Raw genomic sequence first — 16763 nt, forward strand, 5'->3', positions numbered from 1 at the left:
CTCTCTCTCTCTCTCTCTCTCTCTCTCTCTCTCTCTCTCTCTCTCTGGCCTTCCTCCTGGGCTTGTGATGAGCTTTCAAAGAAGGAGCATCATCTCTCACAGCTGTTTTCTTCTCCAGTCATAACAAGCAGGTCCCCTTTTAGTTCATAGACTCAGCCAAAGATTACCTAATTCTGAGTCACTTTGCAAGACACACTCTGGCCCTTCCCTGTGGGCTGACCTCTTGAATTCTGGGTTTCTTGTCAGCACACTATACAGTGTGTATTTCATGGCTGATCATAATATCTAAGCTCTGTCTCCATAAGAACGTAAATGAATGTCCCTCCATGTTTAGAAGCATAATGCAACCTTTAAGCCAGCTAGCCACACAATCACATCTTTAAATTCTATTGATCTCATCTTCTGCTACTGTCTCCAAAGGTTTGCCTTTTTAAAAAAAATACAAGTTATTTTATATATTCAGCAATTTCTTCTGTGTTCTGGGTTTTAAGTCTATCCTTTAAGTTTCACATAGTACTTCTACTTTTAACTATTTGCTGTTTTCTCCACAATTGGATTCAGCTCAATGCTTTTCCAGGCTACGACTTGCATCTCAATGTGTCTGAAGTTATTCCAAGGTCCTTATCAATTTTAAATTTCTTGGACAATACCACTCTTGTCTTCAAAACACCAATTCCGTGGCCGAACTTATTAGGTCCTGGTCCTTGGTTCCTGGTGCTATCTACCCTTACTTAGACTTTGCTCATAATAGTTCATTGATTCTATTTTTCAACATCATATTATTTTGCAAATCAAATTCCTCATATATTTATAATTCAACTATGAGAAATCATATGAAATGGGATTGTATATTTACCCCTAAAGGAAAATGCTTGAATAATTCAAGGCAAACTTTGCAACTTTTCCTTATTACTGGGTAGATATGTAGTGTTTACCTTAAATCTAAAGGTAAAATTTATTTTGCATAAATTGTTTAGATTCCATTTACCTGTTTTGTATCCAATGAATTTTCATAATTAGAAGGGGAATTGTAAAAAGATCTTCTTTTTGGAAAAAGAATTAAAGGTACAAATTGTTCAATGATTGGGTGCTAAGGACGAGAAACCTTGAAGAGCAGCATGTCAGTTACACTAGTGTCTTTAATTCAGCCACCAGGAAAAACCCTGTCCCAACAGCTCTGTTGGAAAATGTTAACAAATAATACAATGAATAGATCATTAGAATCTTATCTTAATTTTCCAGATAATTGAAAAAGAAGTGTATGTTCCAACTAATTCTGCAAGTCTGGTATATCCATAAACCAACACCAGACAAAGGTCATTATCAGAAAGGAAAACACACATTCGTCTGAGTCATGAACATAGATGTTCACAGCAGGAATAAACACATTAGGAAGCGATGCAAAGCTTGGAGGAAACTATGTAACATTCACTGAGTGCAGACTAGAGCTGACCTATCGACTCATCTTGTTCCTCCATGCATCCTGTGACTGAGGAGCTGTTGCTAACCCATTTTATAAAGTGCATAATAACCCAGTTGGACTTGTCCCAGGAATACAAAATAGTTTTCTCTTTGAATTACCAAATAGTTAGAAACTGAACAGGGAGAGGATTGTGTTATCAGTAAACATGTCTTATAAGATTATAACAAATAAAACTAGAAAATTTTGAGAACTTCCTTACCTTGATTAAAAGAATATCTGTCTATTTGATAGTGAATGAATAGAAGCTTGTCTTTAATTCCAGGAAAGAAATGAAGATGCTACTGTATCATTTCTATTTATTATGGCACTGGAGAGCATAGCCTAGACCCCAAAATAAATTATAATATTCATTATACAATCATACATGGATGAAAAATATTATGTATAATGATTTATGTACAACACCTAGAAAATTATATAAATAACTTAATAATAAAATTGCAAATCATTTTGAAAGAGGTCAAATAAAGAACAAAGATGTGGGGTGCTATATCATCTTCCTGGATGGGAAACTGGTGTAGCAAAGATAAATTTTCAATGAATTCAGTGAAATGTTAATAAAATACCGATAGAACGTTCCATGAAATGTGACAAATTGATTTTAAAATTTATGAGTCAGATAAAGTGAGTTAGATGGCTCAAGGAACTCTAAAGAAGGGGAGCTTGACTGTGACGTCATAGCAATGACTGCAGCATTGTGTGCTGGGAAAATAGAAAAACCATGCTGTAATAGAGAGGGCAAAGACAAACCCAGACAATGTGGAGATCAAGTGCGTAGTGGGAAATCTTTGCCATAGAGGAGAGTAGACTAGTCAATAAATGGTGCTGAAATAATTGTCCATATCAAAACAACACACAGAAATTAACTTCAGACAAAATAAAGACCTAAATTCAAAATGTGAAACTCAAGGAACTGGAGAAATGGCTCAGTGGTTAAGATCATTGACTACTCTTCCAGAGGTCCTGAGTTCAATTCCCAGCAACCACATGATGGCTCACAACCATCAGTAATGGGATCCGATGTCCTCTTCTGGTGTGTCTGAGGACAGTGACAGTGTATTTATATACATGAAATAAATAAATAAATAAATAAATAAGTAAAACTCTAGCCTTTTCCAGTGTCTAATTAGCATTTAGTGACACCCTTATTCTAACAAAGGATAGCTATAAAAATAAACCTAGATTAAAATTAAAATAATGAAAGAAAAACACTTAATACAAGCCCCTTGGATTAAAATCTAAAACAAGGAAGTCACTGATGGTGGATCTATTTTCTGCCCGTTACACCACCTGTAATTTTATATCATGTAATTTCAGACAGGTTGCCTATGTTCCTGAATAATTCTTCAGGCTTATTCTTGGCCGTGTGGCGATGGACCATGCTGTTTGTATCAGAAACCAAAAATGTACCCTGGGCTCAGTGTAGTGTGAGTTGCCATATCTTTCACCCATGAAACTGACAATATTATAAAAGGCCCATAAAATGAGAGTGTCTTCAACCTCACCTGATTATTTGTGGGTCCATGGGGAAGCTCCTTGGAAATAATTGACCTGTAACTGTGACACTGTGCCTGTCCCTACTATTAAATCTGCATGCAACGCTATCCTTTCCTTTGCCTCTCTGAATCAGAGGTTAGGCCGGAAATGCACTTTTCCATCCACAGAATTTTTAAGCAGTCCTCTTGCACAAGCCACAAGATGGCCTTAAATGATTTGAAATTTAAGTAGAAAATACTTGAGGAAACACAATGTTGTCCCAGCAAGAGTACAAATTCTTTTCTGACTTGCTGGCAACGATCTGGAAAAGACTGTCGAGTTAATTATGATAAATTTACTTCATTTCTTTCTCTATGTGAGACAAAATTCAAACTATTAAATTGTGAGCTGTCTCAAAAAAAATGGAGAAAGCTGACTCCTCACATGTTATGGCAGTAATTTTACTTACCACACATGGCCAATGACGCTTAACTAGATAAAATACCTACTACATTCCATACAATATTCAGTCTGCTGATAATTATAGTCCTTCTTCCTGTCACCGCTACCGTCATTCCCACTTCTAATTGAGTATCTGCAATATACTAAGTTCATATTAAAATACTGCAGAACCAGATCCATTCACTGAATTTCATAATCCCTAGAGAGATGCTCAGCCATTAAACATTCATGACAGGCGCTGGAGAGATGGATGGCTCAGTGGTTAGGAGTGCTTGTTGTGTAAGCTGTATAACCACAGGACCTGATTTTGCATCCCAGAACCCAAATAACAAGCCAAACATGGTCTTTCACACACCTGGAGCCTCTGGAGTGTGCGAAGCAGAGACAGAAGAGAGAATCTCTGAGGCTTGGTGGATGCAGGCCTAGCAGGATAAATTAATAAATGTAAGCCTCAGAGTTGCACAGAGATGACGCCTCACCAAAGGGAAAAGGCAGAGAGTGGTCGAAGAAAACGCCTGATGCTCTTCTCTAGCCTCTCGACATGCACATAGATGTGTGCACCTGCACACAAACCATGCATACACATATGCACATGTAAAATCTTTGACATGATTATTGCTTTTAAAAAGTTCCAAGTTTACTACTTTACACACAGTTAGGGGAGCATTACTGGCCCTTCTACACAGGTAGTAACACGAACCATAGAGATATTATTACATGTCGCACATATATTTTCATCCTAGTGACCCAAGTTATCGTGCACAACTATTCTTGTCTTAGTTTAATATAAGGGAAGGTACTCAGTGTTTCTTTATTATTAATATTGTTTGTAGATTTCTTTTGACAAAATAGGGAATTACTAATTTTATATTACCACAGATTGATTTTCACTATGGAAAGAGTAAGGTTTCATTCTTTAACTTGAAATTCTATTACAAATATCCCACTTGAATACTAACATGAGGAGAAAAAGATTTAACATAAAATGGTAAGACATCTTTCCAATCATGCTTCCAGAATTGGTGAGAAAAGAACTTCCGAGTGGCCAAGTGGCCAGCTCGGAGCTGGTGCCCGTCACTCTGCACCTTCAGAATTTCACCAGCAGATGTTGCTGTGAGGTAAAGAAAACCTGGCCAGCCTGGATTGTCTGCGTGCCAATCTTAAAACACAATAATCCCAAGGCTCATCCCTTTGTGACCATTTTGTTCCATAGTTTAGCTTTTTGCGAGCACATGAGAAAGACGTGATAAAATATTCTAAGAAATATCTTATTTCAAAAGTGATTGGATGAGCCAGAAAATACTTTTATGTACAATATCTACTTAAAAATTCTGTGCTTGAGGAGGGATTTTGTTTTGTCAGATAATTTAAAAAGTGTGGGGATTACTTGAGATTAGTTAAGCGTATCTAGTCATTGGTAATCCATTATTTGGTGGTGCCAGGATTTAAACACTGGATTTCTAACCTGAGGGCCTGCAGTATTCTTCTGCTCTTCAGATTGATGGAGCCACAATGATCAGTAACCTGATACCTTCATAGTCATAGAACCCAAGAGTCATAAAATTTAATATATGCTATTGCTTTAGTTAAAGCTTTGACACTTTGTCATGCTGGTTCTTAACTTGCTAAAAGACAGTTTCAGAAATATATTATGTCCTGGTATATTTATCCAAAAAAAGAGCTTCCTAATAAATGATTAGAGAATAAATTAAATAGAAATCAATCATAAGATCTTATTATTTGTCAATCTAATTGCCGCTACTGTGACGTCAATTAAGCATCAAACTATAAAACAATAGAGCTCTGACATCCCATGGTAGATACTTAATAATTAAGTGTTCTAAATATAAAGTAACTAATTCTTAAAGGCCAATTGCTACTGTAATAGGCAAGGAAAATATCAACTGTGCTGTTTATGTACACAATGTCGCCCTACTAATCATACATAAATACACACTAGAGCGACCAGCTGTCCCAGTTTGCCCAGGGACATGGTAACTTTAATAAAGCCAGAACAGGACCAGAAAAATCAGTAAACTTAGTCACCCTACATTATATCAGTAATAATATTAACTATGTAAACAGTATTATATATTAGCAATATATACATTTTCATCCTAATGACTGGACTCGTCTTGTACAATTATTCTACTATGACATCACGTGATAATGCTCTCAATAGCATCATGGAGAATAAAACTATGTGCCATGGTGCTAAACCAAGGGGCTATTTTGTCTCGGCTCCACGCATTGCTTATGTCTTCTTGCTGATACCCTTACATTCTAAAACTCCTTAAGTACTGTTAGGTTTTCAGTTAGCTTCCTGAGAATTTGTAAAATATATTTTTTCATATGCACACTGGGTGTTTTGAAAAAAAATGCTTTGTCTTTTTAAGGTTTTTTTTTTTTCTTCTTCTAATGACTGGATCTGGATGAGAATGCAACAACCAACAATGGATTTAAAAATTTAGAGTTGTAGTTTTGTTTCATGTCAAAGAAGCCAGGAGAAAACAAGCCAGCATTAGCTTCAAGGTCACCAGACACCTAGGCTGCTACTATGTGATTGCTCTAAATTGCATGCCAGAGTGTGACAGCTGAAATTCTAACCACCGTTACCACACTCAAGACAGACATAGAATAGAAAGGCAGAGAAATCACATAGAGCACATAAAATAGTTCATCAGTGAGCAGAGCTTGGCCAAGTAACACTGAGACACATTGGTGTCTTCCTAATGACTGTGTGTACCACTAACACTAGAATTCTCTCACTTCAGAAAAGAGGTACAATTGAGATAAAGGAAGAACCACAAGACCTTGAAGGATATCTATCCAGACTTACTGTGGCAGAACATGAAATGTCTACATTTATAACCCAATGATGTTGCTATTTTCTTCTGTTTCTTCATTGCCCTCAATTTACCCATCGCCAACCCATGATAGATACTTACTAGTCAAATGTTCTAACTATAAGATAATTAATACTTAAAGGCCAAATTTACTATAATAAGCCAGGAAAACATCAGCTGTGCTTTGCTTGTGTACACAAAATATCACTGTACTAATCATACATAAATACATACCAGAGTGACCAATACAATGTACAGTTAATATTGTCAGCATATGCATTTGTACTAATCTTGGCTCATGTCTTCTGAGGCGTCCAAACAGATCTAATTGGTGCAGGCACATGTAAAGAGAGGAAAAGCATGCCTAACTCTCTAGGGTTGGGTCTAGTATTTCTTCCAGATGAGAATTCAAACAATATGTAGAGAATAACTACATAAGACCTTAGCATGGGGCCAATGTATCTGAAATGTTGTGTAGTATAATTCCTAAGAGTGGAAGACTGGCTTATGTATCAGCTCATAACTGTGAGTAATTTTGTTACAGACTCATAGGCCTGACTTTATAGATTTCAACAGTGGGATGAAGCTGAACAAATTCTGTGAACATCCTCCAAACTTATTATACCCATGGTGCTTTATTTCTGAAAGACACTAGACCTATGTTCCTTTCTTTTACCGAGATCAAGGCAAGTGTTTAAGGAAGCTCAGCCAGATAGATTTGCCCATGGTCCTACCGTGTGAACAAGAAGATCCCATGGTTCTTCAACTTTCTACTTAGGAAGAAGCAAGCTCGCTGTGATTCTATGCTGTTTCTATAGCAGCTGTATAAGGTTCTAGGATTCTTTTCATAGAGTCCTCAAGAGAAGATTGTGGGAGTCTTACCCAAACTCTTGAATATGCAGGGTTCTCTGGCCTCTCCATTACCAGGAAGAAAATGGATAGGCCTTGCTTCTTGTCCAGATTCTTGGTTCTCTCCTCTGGTAGTCCTACCACGTGTGTCCAACTGACAGCCAATAGGTCACACATACTCTGAAGGATCTACAAATGCACAAAATCCTAACTTACATAAAAGATTATGAACTCTTTCATTTTTGCATGTTTTTTGATAACTTGATTGTGAAATTCTTAAATATGAATTTTACAGATGAAAGCTTCATGTAGCAACGTCAAGAGCTAAACATGCATCTGGCCATTGCTTACATGTGCCGTGTTGTCTTGGAGAATTTGGATAACACATGTTTGTTTGTGTTACAACAGCTCAGAAAATTGTACAAGCTCATAGACTCATCATATCATTTCTTCCTCTGTTCCTTAGTGGAAACCACTAAAGCCCAGAGAGATGAATGCATTTAGCCAAGACCCTATTTCTTACAACCTGTAGGACACTAAAGCTTACAGCAGCAGTAGAGTTTGCTTCTACAATATAAACTATTGTTGTTTTCAAAGCAGTCTCTGAAAACAACTTGTCTACTCTAAATGGAAAAAAAAAAAAAAAGAAAAGTGTGGATTTACTTCAGAACAGCTCCTAAACTTAAGTTTTGAGGACACAGGCTAGCTTTATAAAACATTTTATTTACAGTAGACTTTTACAAAAATAAAATTAATACAAATCCATTTCACAATATAAATTACACAACTACCTTCTCCCAAATGGAACACTGGATTATAACACGTAAGCTACATTTATGTTTGTTAATAAGTCACATTGTGGTATAAATATGGTTTTCTCATCATCTCTTTGTCACAAAATACACACCAGGAAAAATGAACAATGGGCAACAGAGCTTGTTTTGTTATTCTTCCAATATAAAAATGTCTCTAGCCAAAATAAAATTAATCAAAAAAAAAGTAATACAATCGTTCCTCTGTTCAAAGTCCAGTCCTGTTTAGTTATCTGAGGGTTTATCTGACAGAGGCAGACATTAATCTGAAAGCACCACAGTATAAGGCTTAGTAACAACATCCCCGAGCCTTCTCTGAAGCCTTCCCTTCAACTGTTTATTCAGTATTTTGCCAAGATAAATAAAGACGATCTCAAGTCTCTCCTTCATTCGTCTCAAGTGTTCTTATTATGCACCGAAGTTTTCAGACTTTTCCAACTGGCATATATTTAAAGTGTGAGTCTGCTTTGGCTTCGAGTAGAGTTTCACAACGCTTAAGAAACATACTGAGCTCCTCCATGCGCCTGAATTTCTGTGACTCCCCAGCCGACAATGTTCCCCCGGATGTGGCACGATTCGGCTCCTCCACTCGCCCTTATCTCCTCTTCGCTGAGAACCCGATCCCAGATATTGAAGCCTGTGATTCTTCCAGAAAATGCTAATGTTTCGTCAAAGCCCCCACCTACACAGCAACCATTCTTTTCTTGGCCAATCTGTAGGAGTCCACCATCAGGAACAGAGTGACTTTTGGCCATCTCTACAGTGGTAGCCACCAGCTTCCCATTTGCCCACAAGGACATGCTCCCCTGCTCTGAACTCCAGGTGCCACACAGGTGGGACCACCTCCCCAGGGAAACCACAGTGTCTGCAGTCAGCTTGTTCTCCTTCCCACCCACCACAAGCACTAGGGACTGGGAACTGAGGTACAGCTGGATCTCATAGGGGTTCCACTTTGTGCCATAAGAAAACAGGATGGTTTTGTTTAATACGTCTGTGGCTTTGACCCAAATACAAGTACTAAAAGATTCAAGCTTCATTGGTCTCACAGGATGCACGCTTCCAAAAATCTTCTTAGAACGCATTGGGAAGAAAATCGCTGTTTCACAACCTGGAGTAGCAAAAGAGAATACAAGGAGAAAAAAAATTTTAGTCCCAGAGTTATTTTGATATTCAGTTATATTAGCTATAATTGATAACTATATACAGTGCTGTGTTATGATTTATGGGGCCTCCAGTCTGATCTCTATAGAGCAAAGAAAGTAAAAATAAGGAAGAAGTTCTTGGCTTATTCAGTGAAGCAACTGAATAAAGACATCTGCAAAGAGAAGGAAAGTGCCAATTCAACCCACAAATAACAAAAACCATGTTGAATAACCATCTCTCTTTCAATCTGCTTTTATTTCTATGTGTTTTATTGAACTGTTGAATCACAACTTCACAAGATTCTATTGTTTCTAAGTTTTTTTAATAAAAAAATAACTATCCTATTTCCTTCTTTCCTTTGCCATGATCTTAAAACAATAAATCTATAAAAATCAATGGATCTAACTCATTCTAGGAAGCCATTATCAGCACGTCTTTTAAAACAATGTTTTAAAATAGCCATGTCACTAGGGAATATGGTTTCATATACCACATGATCGTGGACATTGGTAACTTTGCAGAGTTTATAGGATACTACTGTGTCTTATCTTACTATTATCATTGGCTCATGTAGCCTGGGCTAACCTCATATTGGACATATAGCTAAGGATAACTTCTACCCTCTGATTCTCATGTCTCCACCTTCAAGGGACTGAAATTACTGGGGTGCACCATTGGGGCCAGCTTGCAAACTAAGCTTTGACAGGAAGCAAAGTGTAGTAATGATGACTAATGTTTATTAGGTACTTACCAATTCCCAAATAATGTTCTAACCAAATTGTTCATCACCTCAATACATCCTCATATCTTCTTTTAAAGTCTTTAGTTCCACTTTATAGGTGGGAAAACTGAGACAAAATAACCTATGCTTCTATAGTAGCTAAATTTTAAAGCTCAGGTTTTAGTTTGGTTGGTCTGTTCACAGAGGCCAACACATTATATCACCTCTTAATAGAAGACTTGAATTCTGAATTATTTATTGCTAATGAATATTATACAGCTTTTGATGAAGTTTATAATCTCACCAGCCTTTAGTATGGTCTATATTTAAGGGGTGTGGCTATCTCCTGCAAGTCTGTACGTTACAAATATACTGCACTCAAATCCAAGGATATACTTTAAAGCTTATAAATTTTATAGTCACCCCACTATAGAAAATTCTTTAAAAGGAGGGAATTCTTCAGAAGGATTTTGTTGGAGATTGTGTTTCTGCTGAGAACATTCAGAAGACGCAGGCTTTGAACATGGACATGAGGCCCATTTACTCCACCTCTGCTGATCTCGAGGCTGCATCTGCAGCTAAGATGCTAAGGTGAAGACTTGGGAAGTGCTAAGGCCTTGAACAAATGGTGTATCTAAAAAAAACTAAGGTGGGCTAGATGTTCTCCGTAATAACCCAAAGGAGATGCTATAAGGTGGCTTTGAAAAGTCACTCTCAGAGAATTTAAGCACTAACTGGTGACTCAGTAGAATGTGTGGACATCAAATGTCCTATAAAGTGTAGTAAATTCTCACAAGTGGCTCTGAGCTATGCTCATTCTAAAAACAAAAGTCAAACAAACATAGACCATATCTTTTAGTAATAGTCAAAGAAATATTGAAATATAGGAAAACTGTATAAGAGCAACCATGATAGCAATACCACCAAATAATAACAGAATTCTTAAAAAAAAATTCTAATCATTCATGAAGAAAATTAAAATGAGGCATTTTCAAGGTAGGATTCTTTCTCCAGCCACAACAATTAAATCAAATAATGACCATGGAAACAAAAGACTATCATTTATGTGCATTTGGCATCTCCTGGCCTCTGTAAGTTTAAAGTACTGTCCAAGGGGCGTCCACTACAACCTAATTAACTGCCTTCCTGTTTAAATAAGGCCAGGCAGTGCAGATTGCATTCCAGGGCTGCCCATGACTAAGTCTTGGAGACCCAGAATCCCTGCAGGCTATGGCAGCTACATGCTTCCATAAAGTGATATGTTAGCAGATTTTGTGGGATCCTTTTGCAGAAGAGTGATTGAGGCCCTTGAGACCTCCTTGAAATGTCAGAAACTCTCCCATGAGATGGTTTTTAACTAATAAGTCTTTGTAATTATATTATCAAAGACCAAGCAAAATGAAAACCAGGTTCTTAAGAGGCAGACCACAACATGATTAGGAATCCTCTGGGGGCCAAGTTGGCAGGAGAGCAAGAGAGGCCCAATCAAAGCCTGTAGGTGAAAGTATTATTGGGTAATAAGCACCAGCCATTTAGAATTCGGAAATGTATACATTTTCTAACAAACAGATGAGGATACAAAGTAATTCCTCCTCTGAGGGCGCATTATATGTACATGACTAGACCAAAAGTTTGCAAAACCAAAAATCCATGCTTTTAAAGTTGTAACAAAATTATCACATTGAAGGTTTGTTTTAGATTTGACTTTATGCTTTTTCTCTGAAGATCTACTTAGGATTTAAGGGCATGGCCTTCGTACTTCAAATAGTTAGGAAGGACTGATTGTAGCATAGTTTCTGGAAAGGAGTGGACCATGTTCTGGAGTGTCCTTCCTCCTACCCCATCCAATAAGCTCCATTTCATTGGAAATACAGGATAAGGTGGCATTGTCTGTCATTGTTTCTGAGATTCATGAGGAGTACCAGAGATATTTGTCTACGTAAGACACTAATTTTCTAGAATAATCTACAACAAAACATCACTGCTCCCTTCAGAAATTTGACTTAAGGACCATATTACTAGGCTCCAATGTTCTACCTGTTACATTAACTTTAAAGAGTGTACCAAAAGGGCCCTCATCAGTTGGAAGTTTAATGGAGTTTATGTGGGCTTTGACAAGTTAGTTGCATAGTCTGAATAGTCCCTTTCTTGTGTGGCCCTGTGGGGGTAGGGGGTGGGGGCTAGATGAAGCAGATATTTACACCCTTTGGCTCCTGCACCTGGCTTTATAGGACTTGCCCCAGACCCCGCACCCCTTGACCTTTGCTATGGCACTAAACTGGGATGAGGGAACTCTGGTGGAATTCTGCTGAGTCTGCAGGAGATCCAATTAGGCTCCAGTCAGCTCAGAAGCAGCAGAGGGGGAGGAGTCGGCCGAGGGGCTGGGAAAGTCACTGGAGTTAGCCGGGGGCCCTGAAATAGTGCAGGGGAAAGGAGAGCTGGCCTAAAGAGAGTGACGGGACAAAATTAGAAGACGTGGAAATCCCTAACGGAGGGACTCGGGGCAGCGAGGAGGGCCATGGTCAAACACCTGCCAATGGACTCCTGTAATATCTGGTCGAATCCGGTGTCAGAGACCTCAACTTCCAGACTGATGGTTAAATCCCCGTTTTCTTTTGGGTTCCTTGGGCTTGGAAATACTTTTAAAAGGCGTGGCGTGGTGTGTCTGAGTTCTGTGAGTGTGCCTATAAGAAGTACCGGGGCTCTGAGTATGATAGTCCCCACTAAAGCTTGCCTCTAGAAAAGGAGCCGAAAGTGGGCTCTACACAGGCTGCTTACCTGCGGGCAGCCAGTGCCGAGCCATCCAGCTTTGCACTGCGCTCAGGTCGGCGCGCGTCCGCCGCAGTTCCTCCAGCAGGGCTCCCAGGCCAGGCACTGTTGCCTCGGATCGCCGCGCCTCCGCGTCCTCCAGGCGCGCCAGCCTGCGGCTTGCATCGCGACTCTGCTGCAGCAGAGGCTCCAGCGTCCTCGCCAGCCTGGCATCTGCGGGGCCACCGGCTGCGCACGGCCTCGCCACGTTGCCCGCCAGCCGCCCCAGCTCGGCCCTCAGCCGCTGCAGCTCGCCGCGGAGGACGTCGTCCGTGGCCTGCAACAGCATGCCCTCCCGCATCTGAGAGTTCTCCAGCATGATGAACAGCTTGTCCCACTCCGAGTGCTCCCGGCTGCAGTCGCATGGCGTGGCTAGAGCGCAGAATATACACATGTTGTTACCAACTTGTCCTGGCTGGCCTGGCCGTGGGTTGCACTTTTGGTGACCCCAAGTTTCAGCCTGTCTCCAGCAACCCCTCTCCTTCTAAAGATAGCTCTGAAAACAACGTGCGTGTAAACTTCTCAAAGATGACTCAGGACCATTCATTCTTTCTATGACATGTTAAGCTAACTGGGGAAATGCCATTTATATAGCTAAAAACAGTTAAAGAGCCGTCATGTCGTATGGCTTAACTCATTATAAATGTTACAAAAATAATTTTAAACCTCTGGCTTTTCTCAGGCAGTCCTTGCTTTTACAAATAAAGTATGATTTTAGCTTGCTTCATTGGCTACTTATGTTAATTATGTTAATTGCGCCTCCAAAAAAAAAAAAAGTGAGTTGTGTAGTTTTGGTGAGCTGAGAAAGTTAAAATGAACTTACGGTCCTCGGTGGGATGAAGTCCATTGTCTATTTCGTTGTCCAAATTCACATACATGAGTTCGTAGTCATCCGAGTTCTCAGCCATCACTGCAGACCAGAGAGCACAAAGCAGAATCCCAGGAAGATGCATTGCTGGAGAGGCGAAATTTGCTCCGCAGCCGCCGCAGGGGAAGACGCGAGGCTCTCCAGTGATCCGAGTTTGAGCCCGGGAGAGATAGAGTGAGGCAGGAGGGACGCCCTTAATAAATGCTCCAAAGCCTGAACGGGATGAATGAGTAATGTCGGTGGCACAGCGCGAGGGAGTTCCCCTGGATTTGGGGGAGGGGGTTGGGTGGGAGGGCAAGGGAGCTGAAGAGGTTGCACAATGTTAAACCTCCAAGGTCCACACCGCAGGCAGATTAATTAGAGGCGGGTCAGGGGGAGAATGGGAGGGAAGCTGGACTTTTTCTGGTGCCCCTGAGGATTAGCTGCTGTAACCTGAAGTGCTAGCGCTTTTGGGGTGGGGAACACAGAGGTGCGGTGCAAATTATCATTTTGGCGCTTGATGTGAGCTTTCATTATTCCACAACCCTTTAAGTTATGGAAAACTTTTTTTGCACTTTTCTTTTGGATGCTTTCTCAAGTCCAAGCTATAGGAAAATGATTCCGTGACTCCAAAATAAGCCACCCCATTAAGAACTATGACGCTAGAAGTCAAATCCATCCTGACTAACTTGTCTTTACTCTTCTGGAGTAGCAAACTAAAAAACACAGTACAACTGGGTAAAAATCCAGTAAAACAGGAAAGTGGGGACGGGAATATATTGTTCTTAGGTGCTTGAATATTCTCAACAAAGCCTATCAAGTTCCTGTTTTAAATTTAAATTAGTGACTCCTGGTGTGTGTGTGTGTGTGTGTGTGTGTGAAAATTCGCCCTTCTCCATGCTAAGTACCTAGATAGGTGTTGATAGGTCATAATAATAGTGATAAAAATAAAACATTCAAATGAACTCCAAATAAAGCAAGAAAACTACACAGTGCCAAAGATCTTGAGGGAACCACTCCCAGAGGGTCACAAAGGAGATGGAGGGAAAGGGTTATTGTGAGGGTGAGACTACCTCATGTCAGGCCTCTCAGAAGGCTGCCTCTTGGATTCCCATAGGTAAACTCTTTCTGCCCCTGCACAGAGAATCACAAGTGACTTTCCTTGCCTAGTGCCCTAGCATCTGGAACACACACGCACGTACCATCCACCACAGTGAAAATGAACCCACAGTTAAACATAGCTAGACATCAAGGGAACAGGGCATCATAAATAAGAATCAACAGAGAGTCGAGAAGCGTTAGCTCCCTGCTCAACAGCTTCACTTATTTGAAATAGCAGGTAAAAATGAGTATGTTTGAAACCATTAAGGCCATCAGAAAGGGATGGTAATATGAGACAATAAGATATTGTTTAAAGGGCAGTGTGGAGCCACAGCTTCTTAAAGTGCTTCTCTCTTAAGGCTGTGGGTTCAAGTTTGATTTCTAGAGTCCACACTAAAAAGCCCGGACATCTGGGTTGTTTCCAGTTTCTGGCTATTACAAATAAAGCTGCTGTGAACATAGTTGAGCAAGTGTCCTGTGGTATAGTGGGAATAGTTTTGGGGTATATGCCCAGGAGTGGTATAGCTGGGTCTTGTAGTAGAACTAGTCCCAATTTTCTGAGAAAACTGCCGAATCAATTTACAAACAGCTTGTTCCAGTTTGTACTTGCACCAACAATGGAGGAGTGTTCCTCATTCTCCACATCCTCACCAGCATCTGCTGTCATCTGAGTTTTTATTCTTAGCCATTCTGACAAGTATAAGATGGAATCTCAGGGTCATTTTTGATTTGCATTTCCCTGATGACTAAGGACATTGAACATTTCTTTAAGTGATTTTCAGCCTTTAGCGATTCCTTTGTTGAGAATTCTCTGTTTACCTCTGAATTCCATTTTTTAATTGGATTATTTGGGTTGTTGGTGTCTAATTCCTTGAGTTCTTTGAATATTTTTGTTATTAGTCCTCAGTCAGATGTAAGGTTGGTGAAGATCTTTTCCTGTTCTGTAGGCTGCCATTTTGTCCTACTGATGGTGTCCTTAGGCTTGGAAAAGCTTTTCAGTTTCATGGGCCTCATTTATTAATTATTGATCTTAGTGCCTGAGCTGTTGATGTTTGGTTCAGGAATTTGTCTCCTGTGTCAATATGTTCAAGGCAGATGCTCAGGGAGTCTTATGGAAGAGTGAGGGAAAGAATTGAGCAAGCTGGAGGGGTCGAGGACACCACAAGAAGACCTTCAGAGTCAACTAACCTGGACCCATGGGTACTCACTGAAACTGAACCAACCAAAGAGCATATAGAGACTGGACCCAAGTCCCCTACACATTTACAGCAGGTGTACAGCCTGGTCTTCTTGTGGGTCTCCTAACAATTGGAGCAAAGGCTGTCTCTGACACTGCTGCCTGCCATTGGACCCCGTTCCCTTAACTGGACTGCCTGGTTGGGCTTCAGTGCGGGAGTGTGCACTCACCTACTTTGTTGGAATATTCCAGGGTGGGATGATACTGAAGTCGAGCTTCCCCTTCTCTGAGAAAGAGGGGGAGCAAAGTGAGGTGGTACTTGTAAAGGCGGGGCTGAAAGGAGGGAGTCAGAGATTGGGATGTAAAATGAATAAATTTTTAAAATATCTAAGAAAAATTTTAAAAAATGCTTACTGCTCCTTCAAAGGACCAGAATTCAGTTCCCAGGACCCACATCAGTCAGCTCACAACCATGTACTCCAGTTCCAGGGGATCCTATGCACTTTGACCTTCTCAGGTATATATGATACATATAAGCTTATGCTGTCACACACAGAGACATAAAAATAGATAAATCTTAAAAAAAAAACAAGGTTGAAGATGCCTGCAATCACACCAGAGGTTGACTTCCAAAGCCTCCACGCACACACATGTATCTCACACACACTTGTGTCTCACACACACATGTGTCTCACACACACGTGTCTCCATAAACATGCTTTTACAGTTACACGTACACACGCACACAGAAGATTGTTAAGAGAAAAGGTGAATATTTTAAGAAACTATAAGTGATCCCCATATTTTTTTAAAAAGTGAATTGAAATTATTTTTAAAAGATCAGGGATGTATCAAGTGGCCAATTTGGCAAAACCAAAGAGAAAGCTAATGAATTAAAGAGACAAGTAAGTGTCTCAATAGAAAATCTATAAAGACTATGAACGGCCACATCATGGGAGAGGAAATGAGCTGCTACAAAAGTCTGTCTGTCTGTTCTCTCTCTCTCTCTCTCTCTCTCTCTCTCTCTCTCTCTCTCTC

The 16763-nt window shown here is 40.0% G+C and overlaps 1 protein-coding gene across 1 annotated transcript; it reads right to left on the reverse strand.

The window, feature by feature from the left end:
- Positions 1 to 7819: 7819 nt before the first annotated feature.
- Positions 7820 to 13725, reverse strand: LOC114616028 (pentraxin-related protein PTX3). Its single transcript, XM_028761575.1, has 3 exons — positions 13424 to 13725; positions 12571 to 12972; positions 7820 to 9036 (listed from the first exon to the last, which is right to left on the reverse strand). The coding sequence occupies exons 1-3, from the start codon at positions 13551 to 13553 to the stop codon at positions 8423 to 8425; spliced, it is 1146 nt and encodes a 381-aa protein (XP_028617408.1). The 5' UTR covers positions 13554 to 13725; the 3' UTR covers positions 7820 to 8422.
- Between the last annotated feature and the right edge of the window lie 3038 nt (positions 13726 to 16763).

The sequence above is a fragment of the Grammomys surdaster genome, unplaced genomic scaffold (assembly GCF_004785775.1).
Source record: "Grammomys surdaster isolate TR1022 unplaced genomic scaffold, NIH_TR_1.0 229695, whole genome shotgun sequence".
Lineage (NCBI taxonomy): Eukaryota > Metazoa > Chordata > Mammalia > Rodentia > Muridae > Grammomys > Grammomys surdaster.

Bases quoted from the DNA above. Each gene is read 5' to 3' on its own strand.
- LOC114616028 (XM_028761575.1), bottom strand. From the start codon at position 13,553: ATGCATCTTCCTGGGATTCTGCTTTGTGCTCTCTGGTCTGCAGTGATG. The intron at 12,973-13,423 runs GTAAGTTCATTT...TCTGCGCTCTAG, and splicing joins ACTTCATCCCACCGAGGACC to CCACGCCATGCGACTGCAGC. The intron at 9,037-12,570 runs GTAAGCAGCCTG...TTGCTACTCCAG, and splicing joins TCGGCACTGGCTGCCCGCAG to GTTGTGAAACAGCGATTTTC.